Source organism: Diadema antillarum, unplaced genomic scaffold, assembly GCF_040938485.1.
Source record: "Diadema antillarum isolate AM-2024a unplaced genomic scaffold, OU_Dant_1.0 seq00000595_RagTag, whole genome shotgun sequence".
Taxonomy (NCBI): Eukaryota; Metazoa; Echinodermata; class Echinoidea; order Diadematoida; family Diadematidae; genus Diadema; species Diadema antillarum.
Window position 1 is genome coordinate 34,206 of NW_027271526.1, and position 19,466 is coordinate 53,671.

The 19,466-nt window shown below is 39.2% G+C and overlaps 1 protein-coding gene across 1 annotated transcript in view; it reads right to left on the reverse strand.

The window, feature by feature from the left end:
• Positions 1-19,466, reverse strand: part of LOC139735728 (tubulin polyglutamylase TTLL5-like) — a gene marked incomplete at its 3' end in the record, with an annotated part of 73,451 nt that overhangs the window by 27,722 nt on the left and 26,263 nt on the right. Inside the window, exons 20-26 of the mRNA XM_071646474.1 lie at positions 16,140-16,303; positions 15,087-15,627; positions 14,365-14,485; positions 13,103-13,249; positions 11,875-11,999; positions 10,578-10,927; positions 9,272-9,343 (exon numbers count right to left, since the gene is read on the reverse strand). Of these exons, the coding sequence (XP_071502575.1) occupies positions 9,272-9,343; positions 10,578-10,927; positions 11,875-11,999; positions 13,103-13,249; positions 14,365-14,485; positions 15,087-15,627; positions 16,140-16,303 (1,520 nt within the window). The remainder of the gene's footprint in view (positions 1-9,271; positions 9,344-10,577; positions 10,928-11,874; positions 12,000-13,102; positions 13,250-14,364; positions 14,486-15,086; positions 15,628-16,139; positions 16,304-19,466) is intronic.

Genomic DNA, 19,466 nt, shown 5'->3' on the forward strand with positions numbered 1-19,466 from the left:
GGGCAAAGTGCTTATGTAGCACTCTGACATGTATCATATATTTTGCCACAGCGCGCGAGAGAGCAAGTGAATGTAATAATAAAAATTCAGGAGTGCTCTTCCTTGTACAATGTTTCACTTCCACACAGACTTACAAGTTCAAAACTTTGTTTATCATACTGCAGAGATTCTTTTTTTTCTCTCTCTCTGGGAGAATGATGGGAGACAGGTGTCACCACAGCACTGTATGATGACAATATATGTTCCATAAACCACTCATCCCTGGTTCAGATGAGAATTGTGGGAGACACTCCTCAACCTCTCTTCTCCTTACCCCCTCCCCCCCCCCCCTTTAAACAATATCTCAGCTCAATGTCACCTCCATCATGTGCGGTGACAGCATGCAGTTGTCAGGTGCAATGTTCACTGAAGCGCACCTGCAAATCACAGGCAGACGTGTAAATCAGAGTGACACCAACATGCTTGTAACATCTCAAAAATTATTACAAAATGATCCCCACATACCAGTCCCCTCCCACCCCCCCCCCCAAAAAAAAGTAAAATAAAAATAACTAGAAATGTCACTATGGCGACTGGTATGCCTCCGCCATAATGCATGATTCTCCTAATAGGTCTAGATAGTATATGTGGACAATGTGTGATTACATTTTCACAAAATTGGTAAAATATTAAAATGACAAGTTTGTCACAAGTGTGTTGAATGTTCACCTTCCATGACCTAGGTTTAATTGGATGAATAGGAGAGCATGTATTTGGGATTTAAGGACTTTAACTTGACTTTGACCCATTCATACGTTTATGCATTGAGTAATTTTTAAGGTATGAAGAAAAAGTGCAATTTCTGTATTGAATAGTAAATTGTTACCATTTTCATCTGGACTTTGACCCCAAAATTCATAAGATAATCACTGTCAGGCAGAACATGCATAAATATGTAGTACGTTTCAAGATAACTTGAGCCACTTCCGAGATATGGAGAAAAAATTAGTTCAGCACTTTCACTTGATCTTTGACTTTTTGACTTTGAGGCAAAAACAAAAGAAAAGAAAAACTTTCCAGAGAATCTCTATTAGGTTAGACATGCATACACCAAGTGTAAAAAAAAATACTGTAAAACGAGAAATTTTCGCGTGCATTTTAATTTCGCGAATTTCGCGAGTGCCAAAATTCGCGAAATTAAAATGCACGCGAAAGTTTTTGTCTACACTACATGCATTGAACGCCAGTGGCAATTCGCGAAAATTTCATGCCGCGAAAAAGGCTGTCAGCTCCAATTCGCGAAAATTTCATGCCGCGAATATATCATGTTTTACAGTAATCCTGCTGGCATTGCATAAACATGAGGGAAATAGTAATATTTTGAAGTGTTGCCCTTGACCTTTGACCCCATGAACCCTAAATTCTCTAGATAATCACTGCCAGTCAGTACATGTATATATACTATGTTCCATGGAGATACCTTGAACAATTTCCAAGGTTCAGAGAAAAAAGGTGAAGTTTTACTATTTTTACTTGACCTTTTGACCTTTGACCTTTGACCTCATGACCCAAACTTTCACCAGAGAATCGTAATTGGGTAATACATGTATACACTAAGTTTCAAGAAAATATTTTCCGGCATTGCATAGATATGGTGGAAATAGTAAAATTTATGTATTTGACCGTGACCTTTTGACCTTTGACCTTGAGCATGTGCACCCAAAAGTTGATAGGCACAACTTCACCCCCTAATACACAAACATGCCAAGTTTCATTAGGATACCTCAAAAGGTTTTGATAGTTACCCTGTCCACAAAATTCATTACGGACGGATGGAAGGACGGACGGAAGGACGGACGGACGGACGGAAGGACGGACGGACGGACGGACGGACGGAAGGACGGACGGACGGAAGGACGGACGGACGGACAACCCGAAAACATAATGCCTCCGGCACCACTTCGTGGCTGAGGCATAAAAATAAAAATGAAAATAACTATAATCACAAGGAGCTATGATTCCCTAAGTACCTGGTTAACATTTCTAGTTTTCATCTGATTTACAGAAGTCCATGCTAAGAGACAAAAAGTCCTGGATTGTATCAGTATGACAATCAGCAGAGCATGCTGTCCCTATTCACACTTTAAGAACATGGGTTAACCAAAACACAATCATACTTTTCCCCGATGAGGTAGATTACATCCTCTGACATGTTTCTTACAAATTGCTACCAAATACTTGAGTGATTTGCCAAAGACCAGCCCATGACAACATACAACATTTTGGGGTCGGAGAGGAAATGTAGAGTGCACATAAATTCTGCAACATTTTTAAGATCACAAAATTAAAGGGAATGTACAGTACTGGTTGAGGTGGGGATTCATGTTTTGAACATTCCTGAGTGAGATAATGAAAAGCCTCTTATGAAATATGAAAGAGCATGTCATTTTAAGAAGGATTCAACGTTTATTTTATGAAAATTGGTTTTCAAATGGCTGAGATATCCAAAAAAGTGCTAATAACAAAAGGTGACATGCCACAACTTTATTAGGATCTCTTTGTTTCACCTTGTTTTTGGATATCTCAGCCATTTCAAAACTGATTTTCATCATTGTTAAATTAACTTTTGATACCCCTTAGAACTGCATGCTCTTTGACATCTCATAGTGGTTTCTAAATATCTCGCAAAACGTTAAAAGCTAAATCCTCACCTCGACCAGAACTGTACACACCCTTTAAGAGCATACTGCTGATTAAAGGACAAGTTCACCTTCGTAGACATGTGGATTGAGTGAATGCAGCAATATTAGTAGAGCACATCATTGAGAGTTTGAGGGAAATCGGACAATCCATTCAAAAGTTATGAATTTTTGAAGTTTCTGCTCACTCAAGCCTGGATGAGAAGACTACTATAGCTCGTGATGTCACATGAGTACAACGATATAAAGAAAGAATAAAGAAAATTCAACATATTTTTACTTTTCTCGCATAACAAAAGAACACCTGACTTCTCTCTTTCAGAAGACAGGGGGAATAATATTACCCTTAACATATGTCAGTAACAAGTCGAAGAAATGTGCACTTTATTCAAAAAGAAAAGTTTTGTGAAATTCTCTTTTTATTTTCTTTATATGGTTGTACGCATATGACATCATACACTGTAGTAGTCTTCTCATCCAGCAGCGACTACGAAGATACTTTAAAAATTCATAACTTTTGAACGGATTGCCCGATTTTCCCCAAACTTTCGTATATGAAGGTGGACTTGTCCTTTAAGCATTTTACAAGGTTTGTTAGGAATGAGAGTGCTCTCATTTTAACAGTGTGACCAGGGCTAATAGGAAGACAAAAGTCTGGCCTCACTTTTACCAGATGACTGCAAGCTAAACCTACAGCAAGACAGTTCAAAAACATTTAGTTTGAAAGAATTGGCCTGCATACAGCAACACTAGTTTGCCTCCAGACAGATCCGACAGTCCTGGTAGTTTCTACCAGGGGGCAATACACTTTCACCTCCCTGGAGATGTAGATCATGTGAGCGTGCTCAGACTGTAAAGAAATTTACCCCACCCCCTCCTCTCCAATCCCCTCCCCATTTCAAACCCCTGCATCTGAGGGGACTGCACACCTCATTGAAATAAAGGAAGCCCAGAACTGACATTACAAAAACCATGTTAATCATTCGTTTTTGGCTCCAACAGTGGCTGATGCAAGGTAGGTGTGCACTGGCAGAAATAAAAAAAAAAAGGCAAAAAACCCCAAAACAGAACAGATGGTTCTTCAAATAAATCACTCTCACCCAAAATACTGAACAAGAAAGAAATAAAAAGATTCAGTGGGATACGAGAAAAAGGCATGAGCATGACCGAAATGTCATTCATGCCTGGGGAACCCTTGGAAACTTGTGTAAACTGACATTGGCACATAACAAAACAAACTTCCTGGGGTGCAAATGGATTCAAAAGTAAACCACGGGTGTCAAAATGTTTACAAACCAGCTGAAGTGGTAACACCAACAGTACAAGGACAGTTCCTTGTATGTGTGATCGTGACTTTTCTATTAAGAAGTCCATGCTGGGGAGAGTGCACAGGATGACAAAAAGTAAACACTGATAAGAGACCTATGTTGCAAGCCTTTAAATCAACCTTGAACATAGAGATATTAAAGGAAATTTGCGCGCTAGCAGAATTTGCGTGCTACCAGTCCCGCATCTAGATAAACAGAACATTGGAAATAATCAGATCACCAAATCATTGGTCATTTAACTTCATTTAGATCTACTACTGCCTTTTCAAGGTGCAGATAATAAGACATGAATAAGCTGACCAACCCATCTTTCGTTCTCCTTTAAATGATTACTCCTTTCAAGCTCCCATCACATCGAAACTGATGATCAAATGTAATTTGTATCCACCTTGGCTAAACCATAAAGTATGTGTCTATTTCCAGCAAATTCTTTCGAATAGCTCACAACAAAATGGAAGAACTGATCATCATATAGCGCTTTGTATTTCACAAAGACAATCAGGACAAAGCACCTGGCATACCAGGGCAGAATGTGATTCTGCCTTGACAATGTCGTATGACAATTGGGGGGGGGGGGGGGGGGGGGGGTGGGGGGAGCTTCGCAATAGTGAATAGTGCAGACCTGCTTGAAAACTTGCCAAAATTCAGCGCTAGGTACTGGTAGTTACGGCCTCCTACTGGGAATGGGTCATTGACCACATGACCCAGTCTTATTAACGAGTCATGTTTTTAATGGTCAACCGTCTACCAAGACTGCTTGTGTGTACAACAAACTCTACAGTTTTTCTTTCCAATTAGGGGTCCTTCATGTCTACACCACACATCATTCTGGAGCCATCTTGAGCCACTCCAAGTCAAGATCCACTCATTTCCTGGAAAACTGACCAATCGTTCTGACATTTGTCATGACTAATCTTTGATAACTTCTAGGTCGAGCTCCACCCTATTTCCTGGAACCGACCAAATGGACCTGATCATTGAGACTAGAGCACTGTGGTGGAGTGGACAAGTTTCTGGACTCTTGAGAAAGAGATTCTGGATTCAAAACTTCTGCACAGTGCATCCATCATTTTACAAGATGTTCCAACCCAAGACAGCCTTCTTAACCAAGGTGTATAAATGGGTATCTGATCATAATGAGGTTAGACAGGCTCTTCAGGTAGACCAGTTCAAACACTGCAGAGTTTAAACTGGATAAATAAAATCTTATAATTATCATCATTATCATTACTATTATCTTACTCTTGGATTACACTGGAGTAAGACTCAATGATCCCTGGAGCGTTCATGCCCTCAGAGTATTGTAAAGCTAGTGCCCAGATGTAGGTCCTCTGGTGCCATGCCTTTGTTTGTTTTATAGCCAAAAATTTAATAAAACGATCCGACAGTATCGAAAATCCTCCATTGATAATCAGCTACAGAGGAGAGAGAGAGATGCATTCAAGGCCATAAACTAAAGATAACATTATACTGCACTGTCTACTTCATTATTCCCTTATCTGTGTGTGGTCAAACTATCTCTGATATCATGCTCAGTAAGATACTCAGTCTGGACCATTGGCTTTGTCATGATGTGTCTCAACCACAAACCCCTCAAAAACATCTCTTCAACTTGCAATCAATTCCATGCATATGCCCTCCTATGGCATCAAACTTCTAGTAGGCAAGGGGTGTGGGAAGGAGGGGGAGGGGCATCTTAGCATCTACAGACAAATTTGCAATGCAGCTTCTGATTCATCCTGGTCATGACTTAATGACCTTTGACCAGCAAATACACGGGTCATCCAGAAAATTCCTTGATGTCTTGACAGTAGAGGCATTTACAGCACCCCTTCATCTAACAACACTGATTCCCCAACTGCCAGTCAGAGCCAAAGGAACAACTTTGGGATAATTCGTGGAAACTGATCTCTCCGCGTTTTCTACTCATAAGTCAAGTTTACCAAATTAAACATAGAAGGGCTACTTGTTATTCCACAGTCAATTGGTTGAGCTTTGATGGTTTGTCTGCTCTCTGCTCATAAACACAGCAACACTGCAGTGAATTCACTTAATGATTGGTAAATTCGTGCACGCAAGAAAACTAAGAAATAAACTGAAGTACAATGGGTACTAACAGTATCCAAAGATGGGTCTCTACTAGACTCCATTACACACTGTAAACTTGACAAAACCATAATATTCCAGTATATATGAATATATCACCTAAGATACATGTATATAAAAATTTTAGTTTAACATATATCTTTCCTGTAGTCCTGTGCATGACGTATTAAAAAAAAAAGAAGAAAACAATTCTCCATGACACAGGAAACATTAAGTCATCAAAACTGTTACGAGAAGCCTACAAAGGAATACAGTTCCTTTCAGATTAATACACAATTCATAATTGGCACATCCAAAAACATCGCAGCATTATTTCACAATGAATATAACATCTATAAATAGAAAGATCACAATTTTTTACACACTGAAACGAAACATACAATGTGGTTGACAGTCATACAAGAGAACAGGTGAATGAATAATTGTCTCCATTAATCATGATTTACAGAATGGAGTCTTGAGCAAAATACACAAGTCTGTTCGCACACACGTATCTCAATCAGAGATAACACAGTGAATTCCAAGGACAGCAAGTTAGTTTAGAGCACAAGTACCCGCAATGTTGTATACAGATGAAATGGATTCTCATGAAATCATATTTTCTCATGATATGTGTGACTCTACTTATGAATGTGAATGAGTGGTGTTTACACACTGGTATGTGGTGAATGCAATATGATCTCTCAGGACAATCTATATGAATATGAACGTTACTCCAAAGGAAAATCAGCTAACAGATAATTGAAAGTTTTTGCAAAATTTACTGAACACTGACTACACTATCAAAACTATGACTGGAATGTAATATCACTTAATTCTTCACCCTATAGGTGAATCAAAATGGCTCATTCATTCATTTGACTAATATTAAATACTGATAATTTACCATTTTTTTTCTTCTGAGAAAGACACAAGGTAGCATATTGTAAGTCATAAAGTGCTTTCTTTTATTGCATTTTTTCCTAAGGCTACAAATGGAATCATTTGTTATTATGCAGCTCTGATCCCGTCAAATGCCTCAAAATTACATTACAATAAAAGTAGAAATTTTGACATATATCATAAAAGTCACTGCCTATAAAGCTGCATGGACTGCAAATGAATAATATATAAAATTGTAAATTCGTGCATATCTCGAGGCATTTTTGATCTGGCAACATCAATGCTTAACGGCAGAAGCAATGCGTACAATGAACTCAGAACAGAATGAAAGAGCTTCGGGCCAGGAATGCAATCCAGAATACTGTAAAAGTGGTTTCTTTCGTGTACAGATACTTTTGCGGTTTCCATCGGTGCCGACTTTTTCGCGTGTGTTTAAATTCACGGTCAGCAAAAACAGTTTTATTTTGCACATGAAAACCCAAACTATATTAATCCAATTATTATTTTATTTATCAAATAGAAATAAAAATTAAATGCAAGCTTACCTGAAATCCCATCTCTCAAGTACTTTATAACATGTTTGTACCTACAGTGCGCGGAATCTTCGTGTGTGCATGTGCGCAATAGCGTTGTAACAAGTGGCAAGTTCAAAACATTTCCTTGCGCGGTTAATTTCGTGCGACTTTTCAAAACATTTTCATGTGATGTTAAATTTGCGGTTCAACCTCAAAGCGCGAATAAATAAAACCACCGCGAAAGAAACCACTATTACAGTACTCACACAGCCTTATGCTAAAGTAATGGTATAAAACTACCCGAGATGTGAAGACTGTGATTTTAAACTTGCTACACTGACTCGTTTGATAGTAATCAAAATACTCATGTTTCCTACATGAAAACAAGCTAATTTTGATGAATATGGAAGAGAAAAGATGCTGTGAACGTTGTTTGATGGTGTGAGAAGCTACATTTGTATGATGCAAAGAGATGAAATACAGCAGATGGTCAGAAGTCAGCTGATGGAATCCCTGATGAAGCACAGTAAATGTAATGAAGTAGACGACTGTTGGGAAATAACAAACAGTATACTGCATACACCATATGTTTCACATGATCTTTTATGTTTTCATGAATTTTGCAAGTCAGCTGCTCTTCAGGAATTTAATATTAAGCAAAAATATTAATTCTGATCCTGCCATGAATGCATACATGTACATGTACTGGTATGCAGAACACAGTACATGAACAATGTGTGTGATAATACAGTTTATTATTGGAAAATTGAGCAAAGAAAATTTTCCAATAATGAATTATATTCATTTCTGGTCAGTTTTCTTCTGTTTACGTTTGTTATAATACTGCTGTACAGTATGTCCCCAAAAAAACTACCATCGGATTTTCGCATCGATAACTTTCAATATGATCAAACTGTCTGAATGCTATTTCAGGGTCTATAAAGACAACATCTTACCTACATTTTGCAGACATTCCCATTCAATTTGGTTAAGTGGTCACAGAGAAATGTTGATCTTTGTAAAGCACGTCATGAGTTTGTTTCTTCCAAGTTTAGCACTTGGATTCCTGACATGCTCTACAAAGATCCTTATTTTTCTTTGACCACTGAAGCAAATTGGATGGGGTTTTCTGTAAGATGTGGGTAATAAGTAAATAGTTTCACACCCTGAAATTGCATTTGGATTGATTCACAATTTTTAAAGTTATCATTGCGGAGGGTCCCGATATTATTTCTTTGGTGACATACAGTATGACAGGATGTACTTACTAGAACTGAGTGAGTGAATGATACTGATTTCTTAGTCCATTGCTTCACTCCAAGATCATGAATGCAACCACCCACAAAATTGTTGGAAAGTCCTGATTCCCCATCAAAAATTAGACTCCCTAAAAAATATGGTGTAAACAGTAACAGAACGAGAGACAGACCCGAAGAGACAATGACTTCAAGAATCTTAGCACTCTCTCAAATCCTACACCAGATGGCATTATCTCGAATCCATTAATGTCCCACTACCACCTTCTTCCATCAAACACTGCAGAGTAGGAAAGGTGACAAGAAATGAAATGAGTTAATGGCGCAAAAATGGCGTTAAAAGTGCAAAACTGCAGTGATTATCTCCAAAGAGAGTTGTCACCACCACTCTCTGCCACGTTTGAGGATCACACATCAATGCGACATCTAGATGGAGTGTTAGGATAGTGTGGGGTGAGATTGTTTTTGGTTTTTGCTTTTAAACCATCGATCAGCTACACTTGTACCTGAGGCGGCATAGATGTGCTGAAGTGCCCTGATGGAGTGGAGGCCATTGTTAGGGGGAACGAAGCCGTGAGCTGTCAGAGAAAACATGCATTTTATGAGTAAAAGAGGGAGAGAGAGTTAGTAAGATGTCAGACACGGGCTGGGGGTAGGAGCATGCAAGACACAAAAAACCCCTCCCACATTTCTCCAGAAATGGAGACTTCGCGCTTTCTCGTATAACAGAGGAATGGTACAATAATTGGTTTCTACAGTTAATTGAGAAGTTGTTTAGATCTACAAGAACAGTGTATTAAACTACATGCACACTAAGTTGCTACAGATATAACACTCTGTGATACTTAGTTGCACCTAATGAAATAACATAGCACATGTAATTGTAATTCCCACAATTTTCCAGCAACTTTTGACATCATCACAGCTTCCAAAATCACAATCAAAACAAATATCCCAGAGTTTGCTCACAACATTTGGCTTCTTATCAATAGAATATTTATGAATTTAAATAGCCACTGCGGTTTTCAACAAATGAAATCTGCATCATTGCTTTGGCAAAGATGAACAAGTAGTGTTACACAGGCAACACATTCACAGAAATAAAAGAAACAAAATTCTTTCAGCAGACTTAACGACATAACAACGCAAGTCTTAAAAACACTCAAACATGAAAACCTATCGTCGCTGGGGTGACAAGACCTGTATCTCAAATTTTGGTGAAAATGGCTTTCTTTGATTAATGGCCAGACAATCAGTTCAGTGATGTCCTGTCCAAATCTTAGCTGTCTTACCCCCCAAAATGAAGCAGGCACGGCATGTCAAATGAAAGGCTATCTCATTTGATACAGTGCTTTGGCTGCCATGTTTTTTTTTTTTTGTTTTTTTTTTGCTCTCCTAAACATTTGACATCATGTAGATACGAGGTCTTGTGGCCCCAGCAACGATATATGAATTTCAAGCAATTTTTGTCACCATTGTTGTGGCAAATCAACAATTACCACCATAAAAGCTGAATTCAAATACATAGTGTTGAGATATCATGATTTCCATCAGTATTTGACATAAAGGATACACTATCAATATGTACAAAAAGAAAAACAAAGACGTACACACACTTTTTTTTTTTTTTTTATCTACCCCTGGCCAACTTGCATTTTCTAATACTGACCACCAACAAGTGCACCACACTGGAACACACACTTCTTTTCGTCTACTCCTGATGAACTTGCACTTTCCAATACTAACTATCAACAAGTGTACAATACTGTTATGGGACATACGCAACATAAAACAAAAACCAAAACCACTCACTTGTATCAGCTGCCATGTCTCCACCTCCTCTACTCGCATGCAGGTTCTCGACTGAGCTTGCCCGCCGGTGGAGCAACGCGCCACCACCCGGCGACGATGTCTTGTGTTGGTGTTGGTGGTGGTAATGATGGTGTTGATAGTGTGGCTGCGACTGCTGGACGTGGTGCGGCTGCTGCTGCGGCTGTGGCTTCTGGTGTTGCTGGTGGTTGTCGGTGCCGTCGTTGATGGAGGTCGGCTGGGCCATCATCTCAGAGATGGACTTGGGCTGTGGCGTGCTGGTCCCCAGGAAGATGCTGGCTGACTTGTTTTGCTTGGTGTATGTCGTCAGCAGCTCCTCCAGCTCATTCTCACTGTAAAGGGTTTAGAAAAATTCACGAACAGAAGTGGGATGTGAATAAGACATTGTAAAACACAATATTTTTGCGGCATGAAATTTTCGAGAACTGGAGCAGACGACCTTTTTTGTGGCACAAAATTTTCAAGAATTACTTCTAACATTCAATGCATATAGTGTAGACAAGAACTTTCGAGTGCATTTTGATTTCGCAAATCTTGACTCCTGTGAAATTCACAAAATTAAAATGCATGTGAACATTCCTCGTTTTACAGTAGCCCGAAAGTCCACCACAGATGACATGATTTATTGATATTCTGGGAATGCACATCATTCAAACAAAATCCTTTCTCAAGAGAGGCATATCACTTAAGTCATCTACTGTCTAAAGCACAGAAATTTTTCATGTTCATAAGTGGCAAGGAAAATTTATAAACACACAAGTTAAACAATTAAAGAAAAGCATAAGATGCATACGCAACTCATTGGGAATATGAATCTTACATGTAAAAGTACTAAATCTATTTAGACTCCATATTCTTCTACAAATATGCACACATAGATATGTGCACACACGCAAATCTGACTGTTGTTGATTATCAAAAACACAAAGATATTTTGCACCAGTGCCACAAAATTATGAGATACACTTACGACTTGTAATGTGCAATATGATATGCATCTGTCGTGTGAAGCTGTACACATTGTGCTTCCGAACCATAATTAACATTTGTACAATGTGCGTGAATCAAAATGTAACAAATGAAGTCATGACTGAAAAGCTGCAAAAAAAAAAAAAAAAAAAAAAAAAAGTAATCTGTGTAATTTCTACCTCATTTTGAATATGATTGTCATGCAACTACTGTATGTCTGTTTCCTGGCCCGGTATGCTAACTTGAAGGATACAGATGATTACTTTTTTGTAATCAACCAAGGTGAAGGTCGGGTCGGTTTGTGACTCACTTTGCCACGCTGACAAACTGGGAGAATCTCTCCTCCTTCACGACCTCCTCATCCTCCTCAAACTGGTGGTGGTTGTGGGGCTTCGCTGCCTTCTTTGTCTTCTTCACCTCCATCTGGTCTGTCTCCTGCGAGGTGCAGATCAAAGAGATGTGAAACAAATCTTTTTGTGCGAGAAAATGTGAAAGTGGTGATGCTTCTCAACTTTCTTTATCTCGATTGCTCCTCATCTACAGGAGAAAGATGTAGATATGAGTCTAAAAAGCAAATCTGACTGAAAGAGTTGATAAGAAGCTACCACAAATAGAAAAGAATATGTTTATTCATCTATCTATCTATCAATCTATCTGTCTAGTCATCTGGATAAATACATATACGCAAAATTGAACATTCATACTTATATTATGATATGATTCCAGCGTAAATATATGAAGATCAATTGTAAGATCACCTGGTAAAATTAATGTAATTAATCACCTGTCAGCATAAACACATTACAAAACTAGAGAAGCACTCTGAGAGCGCAGACCTCCGCCAAGCATGCAGCTCATTTCCACCACTGATCTTGTTCTTCCATTAGAGATATTAATGATTTCCACCCATACGTACTTATAGCATGCTGAAAGTGTTTATAGTGTGCTGAAAGTCGCCCGATTTCCCAATATAGAAGCCTTTGTTACGTCATAAACCCTCAGCTGCACGGCCTCGCCCTAGCAGAAACTAGAGCAGGCACTTTAGTGCGCGCATGCAAACCTCAAATACGCGCAGCCTGAACTCCCAAGTGCATTGACCCTGCATGTCAAAATATAAAAAATCCTTCATAAATTCCCCCAAAATTCTCAGATCACTACTGAAAGTTAATCTTTTGTTCCTTGTGTCTTTCTCATCCTTTCCTGCAAGTTTCATCCCAATCCGTTATCTACTTTTTGAGTTATTTTGCACACAGACAAACTAACGAACTAACTAACTAACAAACAAACCAACGGTAACGAAAACATAACCTTCTCCCTTGGCGGAGGTAAAAAGAGAGAGGTTTGCATGTAGGGTCAAGACAATATATTAATGTTTAAAGTTTCACATCTATGTCTCATAGATTTCCCATTCTCTGAATTATTCCATACGAAGCATGTTATGACTTGTTTCTGGAAGTATCATGTGGATATCTCACCATGTGGAACTTTTTGATGGTTTATAGATATAAGATTTCTCGATTTGCATTTAGAAAACTCACTTTGCTGTAGATCTGGACAAAGTCCACCAGCTGCTTGGCCAGGATGCGCCGCCTGTCATGGATGGGCAGCTTCCGGCTGGGGACGATGACCTTGAACTGCTGCTGGAGGTTGCCTGCTGCCCTCTTGAGGAACCGTAAGACCAGGTCCTATTGGAGAACATGCAAGGTTTACAGTGACTCATATTTACCACGTAACAGAGCTTGTAGGTCTTTATAGTATCTACACAGCATCGAAAGAGATAATTCTATCACCATCAACGCCACATACGTTCGGTCTTTCCCCTTACTCTTCATCATTCCCACGCCAGCGTGCATTTCACTGTCTAACCACTACTTTGCCCAATGCACTCACATAAACATTATTAATCACTTTCCATGTAGAACTTACCGCAACATCTTGCCTCCTCATTCTAACACAATCGAATCAGTATCTGACTGTTTGTGCATATAAATATATCAGAATGACTCACGAATAAAGAGCACACTTATCCTCCCAACTCTCAACACGTGCACTTCTCATTTTCTTGTCTCTCAGATCTGTGACTCACAACAAGACACCAAAACATTGCACTTACACTACGATGGTGTTTCCTCAGCAACTGAATGTATTCAAGTACTAGCACATTAAAGCCCACTTTAACAGTAATTGTTGAATTTAGTGTCTACCTCTTATGAAACATGCAATGTGAAAAGTGAAGTACTTTGAATATTTCAACAAGGAGAACTAAACATCGCGTTACTTGTTTTAGTGCCTTTTTTTTCTCCTATTCATTCTTATGTATGTGTAAACTATCCCTGTTCCCTTAATCTACCAAGCTGATCTAAATCAGTGTAATTGTTTGTCTGTCCATGTTATCTTTATCTATACTTCACAGAAGCAGTGACAAGTATGCCTTGTCTTCATGCACCCATAATTAACAAATCAACACAAAGATTCACACATGGTACAAAGTTTTGCAATCGACACACATAAAACGCAGGAATAAACAGACTTCAATGATCTGCCTTGAAGTCTTAATGCAACTTGAAAGGTTTGTCTATTTTCTTTTAAATTAGTAAATTTGGCTGTAGTGCTTCTTCATCTGGAAATCATTACTCTACAAAGAGAATCGGTGTGGCCCAAGTGTAAAAGGTGGGGAAAGGAGATTAAAGAGCCACAAAAAGATTTGGATGACACTTGAATGACACTGAAAGTCTTGTTTTTTTTCTTCTTTTTGTTAGTTTTTCTGCAAATGAGGGTTACGGCCTTTTGAAAGTCTCACCATCTGTTCATCATGCTGATCCACCTCGTCGAGCTTCTCCGGCGGCTTGCTAGTCTCCGTCAACAGCCTCTGTTGGACCCGCAACAGATAGGTGGCAAAGGCGTGCCTGGCCTGCAGCTTACTGAAATGTTGATTGGTACCAGGAAATCATGGTAAGCAAATGTGTTCTGATTGATTGACCCCTTACAACAAGCAACTCTGAATTAAGAAGATGGAAGATCATAACTTTGGGGTTTAATAATTGATTAATAATCATTCTGAGGTGGATTCATCAATAGAACTGTCTCTCTTAGCACAGGTCTGTTCTACTATGTTTACCTTATTTCAAATTTGTGGAACCCTCCTTTATGAAATTTTGAATAAAGAATATGAAGATTACAACTTTTGGGTATGATATTTGATAAATAATTTCTCTGAGATGGACTCAAAACTAGAACTATCCCACATGGCATAGGTTTGTTGCATTACAGTTATCCAGTTTTAAGTTTGTGGAATCCCCCTGCATCAAACTTCTTTCACTACCTTTTAGGAGGACTCCTGAAATGAAAGTGACTTTTCTCTTGTCAAACATTGTTTGACATCTTTTATTAAAATTCAGTAAAATGTATGGCATTATTGACACTAATAAATGAATGAAAGATGCATTGCTAAGTTTTCCAATCAACAGCAAGACCTAAGGGTCTCTTGGCAGAAGGTGATAACTTCAGAAAGCACAAATGTACCTTAAATCTCCACCCTTGTCCAAGATGTCTGGCACATTGACCTTTTCTCTGATCTCCTCTTTAGTCGGTCCCTTGGGCTTTTGCACTTCCAGGACCATCCTGGAGCCATGGTGATTAGCCTCAGGCACGCCTCCTTCCTTGGCTGATTTGACCCCACTAGATGACCCCTGGCTGGGACCTGAGGGGGGCTTTCCCTGCACCGAGTTTGAGGAGGACGAGTTCACCGTTGCCGTTGCCGTGGCGTCCCCACTGCCACTTCGGCTTCCAGCGGCACCACTTTGCGACGGGCGTTGCAACGTTGCAGAGTTCAATGTCCTTTGTTGCTGTTGCTGCTGTGGCTGTTGTTGGGGTTGCGTTGAACTTGCAGCCACATTTGATTTGCTGGTAGCTGGTTGTGCACTGTTCGCATTCTGTGCTTGAGAGTTTGTGGTCTGTCCCTTCTGGGGTAACGTGTCCAATTTACCCTGGGCAAGAGGTTCTCGGGGCCGACTCTCGGACTTGTTTCCGCTGGTGCTGGTGACCGTACTCCTTGGATTTGATGCTGGAAGGGAAGGAGAACACAAATTAAGTCTACTAGATGGGACGTAATTCTTTCACAATGTGCATAAATATTTGAATGTGCGAGATGGAGGGGATTCCACAGATGAACAGAACTATTTACAAATGTTGAATCTGAAATGTGCTATGATTCTATTTTCAAGATGCTCCATATGTCATCAGTAACATGATTTCACTGTTACTACGTATCTTCCATCACTGAAGCTCAATAGGGAGACTTGAAACACAACATGATTAACTGTAACAGTCTCCTCATCCAGCGATGTCACCATAACTCTAAAAATTCAAAACTTTCTTTAGAGATTGTCAGACTTTCCTCAAACTTTCACTGACGTGTTCTACTTATACTGCTGTTTTCACTCAATCCATATTTGGGTTACGGTTTCCATTCACCTGTTGAAGACGGGTCTCGAGAATACTCGGGGAGGTGTCTATGGGAAATGTGTGTTATAGTAAAATCAGTAGGTCCTCAACGGGTTAAATGATTAGACTCACCAACTGCAATCCTCTTGGTGGCTGGGAAGCGGTTGCGGACCTTGTTGCGCAGGTTGCGCCGGTCCACCGAGTTGTCCTTGGTGGTCAGCTTGCGGGTCAGCTGGGCCAGGTGCTCCTCTATTTCGCGCTCCTGCAGCTCTTGTATCATGGAGTGGGAGACTTTCCTGTTACCATGGCAACAAGGGGTGGATAAAAGAGGAAAACTCAGTGGTATTGTGGAGAGCTACCTAAGATTTATATGCATGTACTTAGTCAAAGGAGTTTCTACCTGTATTGGATAGACTCTGACCAAGCTAGTCCTGTCAGAGAATATTTCTGCACCAATTATCACCATGACATCCTCAAATTGGCACCTTCGATTTTCATTGCGTAACTTACAATGGGGAAATATTAAGTAACCTAGTTCAAATCATTCAATCTGCATGAAATGCAAGAAAAATTTACCACCCCCCCCCCAAAAAAAAGCCAATTTGAAGGAAAAATATGAATTTTAGCCTTCTGATTTATGTTGCCAATTTAAAGAACAGCTATACATATGGTTTTCACAAGTCTCTTAAAGACTGTGCAACTGAAAGAATTCTATATAAAATATATACAAAGGGGTCAAATGAAAGACAATTCAAAGAGACAGAAATGTGGTTTTGGGGAATCGATGGGTTAATGGAGCACTTTGTTTGTTTGTTTTTGTCCTGAGCCTTCTCACCATGCTTTGCTCAAATGTGCAAATGTGACTTATTGTCTTTTTATTTTCTTTTTTTTACTTGCCTATAGATGCCCTGCCGAAATTGACATTCATGAACATGCAGCTGATACAAGATACAATATTTTAAGATACTACCTAGCATTAGGCAAACAAGGAATGCTTATGTGAACATGCAGTTCAATTTGAAACTGAATTTGCTTGATGCAAGCCTAGTATTGAATCTAGGAGAAACAGAAAAATCAAATCGTTTTTATATAAAAAATTGAAAAAAAAATGTATTTCTCATTGAAAAATAGTTTGCTTCCCTCAGATCTTTTTTTTTCAGTGTAAATTTTGAACACCACATGGTTTACTAATGATTTTGCTGTTTCCTAAGGAAGTACATAATAGGCAGCACGAAATATGTGTATCTCACACAACAAAAGACTAATTATGAACATTATTATTGCATGCATTAAAAAGATAGTTATGACATCCACAACCACTGACAATTGTACCTATGACATCTCCAGACAGACTTAGGACAACAAGATAAATAGGAGGTACATGTATGGTTCTTTAGAAGTGGAGAAGTATGTGAACCTGAGGGTCACCATTGAGGAATTGGCTTGAGTCCAAGACTGACTGTCATGAGGGGTAAAAAATAGATAAATAAAATAAATAAAAAATAAAATTACCCAAGTATGTTGTGCTTGTAAGGACTCTGAGGTCACATTTTCACTCCAACATTCCTATAGGTAATTCTATGGCTCCATACAGCCAATTATACTCATCAACATGGAATCATTATTTCTTGTAATTGAAGACAAAGGATATTCCTGTCCTCCAATTAATATCAATCCCCCCTCACCCCCCCCTCAAAAAAAAATAAAATAAAATAAAAAATCAATAATAATGAAACCCACCAAAAAAAAAACCACCACAATTTTCCTAGAAATTATTCTGACAGCTTTGGTGCCAAGGACAGGTTTTGAACAAAGATGATACATTTGGACTACAGTAACTATTAAAGTACAGAATAGTGATATGTTTGTTACACAGACATCTTCTTCATATCTTCGTTATTTACACTTGTACAAAGCCACAAGAAGATTGCACAAAAGACAAAATATAGGCACAAGACTGTAAAAAAAACCACCAAAACAAAACAAAACAAGCAGCAGTGTTTGCATGCAACTTTTTAGATGCTGTTAAAGCACTGTCACATGTTGACAAAAGCAGTTGATCATCAACATTGCAAATGTGCTCTGGCACAAGAGAGGCAGGCATTAGAATCAACTTTGCACAAGTCATCAAGAAATGAAAGTCACAAATTAATAACATAAATGCAAGCTTCATGCATATCATTATACATACAGAAGGTATATAAAGCACAGTGACAGAGTTACACATGAAGGGAACAACATAAACTGTAGCTTTTGAGAAGAAAAAACAAAACAAAAATGTTGTAAGGATGAAAATAAAAGCATCAACACTTGCATTTGCACATTACTCCATGCAAACCAGGAAAGACCAAAGAAAAGACGACTAACCAATCACACGTCCATCACTTGACCAGACATCACTGGACCAATGACATGAAATCTCGCATGGATTTGCAAGTTGTTAAGGATACGTTAGGAGGATTAACAGTTAGTCTATCGAGCCTTCCTGTGGACCTCATTTAAACAAGCACTTGTCTGCTGTTGGCAGGTTTTGATATGGGAATGAGATGAACACGACTTGTATCTCAAGTTAATGTTATACCACCACTGTCCACTGAAGGTTAAGATGTGTTTATTGCCCAAGCTGTCACTTTTACACTAAAACGGACAGAGTTTTGTTAAACAAACCCCTCCAAGATGATTTCCAAACGAGGGTGAGCACTTGTGAGAGGCTGGAAGGTCAATGGTGCAAAAAACTTACGTGACCCCAGCCCGCAGGCCGGCCAAGATGGAGTGGGCCGATGAAGGTCTCTGAAAGTGAGTGGAGCAATGGGTGCTTACAGGGTTTAAACTGTAAGGGGATAAGGGCAGGTGGGGGTGATAGGTTGGAGGGGGGGGGGGGGGGAATCAAGAAATTTATGGTGTTACCATGGTGTTGATGGGTGGATGGGGTGGAAAATAGGGGAAGGGTAGTAGTAGTAGTTTGATAGGGAAAGGGGAGGGACGAGCGGGAGAAATAGGATGGTTATGGTGTTACCATGGATTTGATGGGTGGGTGTGTGGGGGGGGGGGGCAAGAATGGGGGAAGGGGAGTGGGGCCAACAGAGGGGAAGATTGGGAGGGCGAGATATCAGCAGTGGAAAAGATTATGAAATGAAAGTTTGACGATGTAAACTTAGTAAGTGTGCATGATAACTTGATGCAGTTATGCAAATAAAAAAAACAACACATTTTCAAATACACACTGCTTGCTGGATTATGGTAAGGTCAGAAAAAAAAAGATAAGATAAAACAGCAGCATTCAACAGTCAAATCTTTATCCAATGTACAACTTGTTAGGCAAAAAAGACACAAAAGAATTGTCAAATGATCAATTTTCCGCAATCTGTGACTAGTCTAGCTGTTTCAAGAATTTTTACATACCGATGATTGAAAAATAGTAAGTAAGCCGCACAACAAAGCACATATGCTTATGAAATC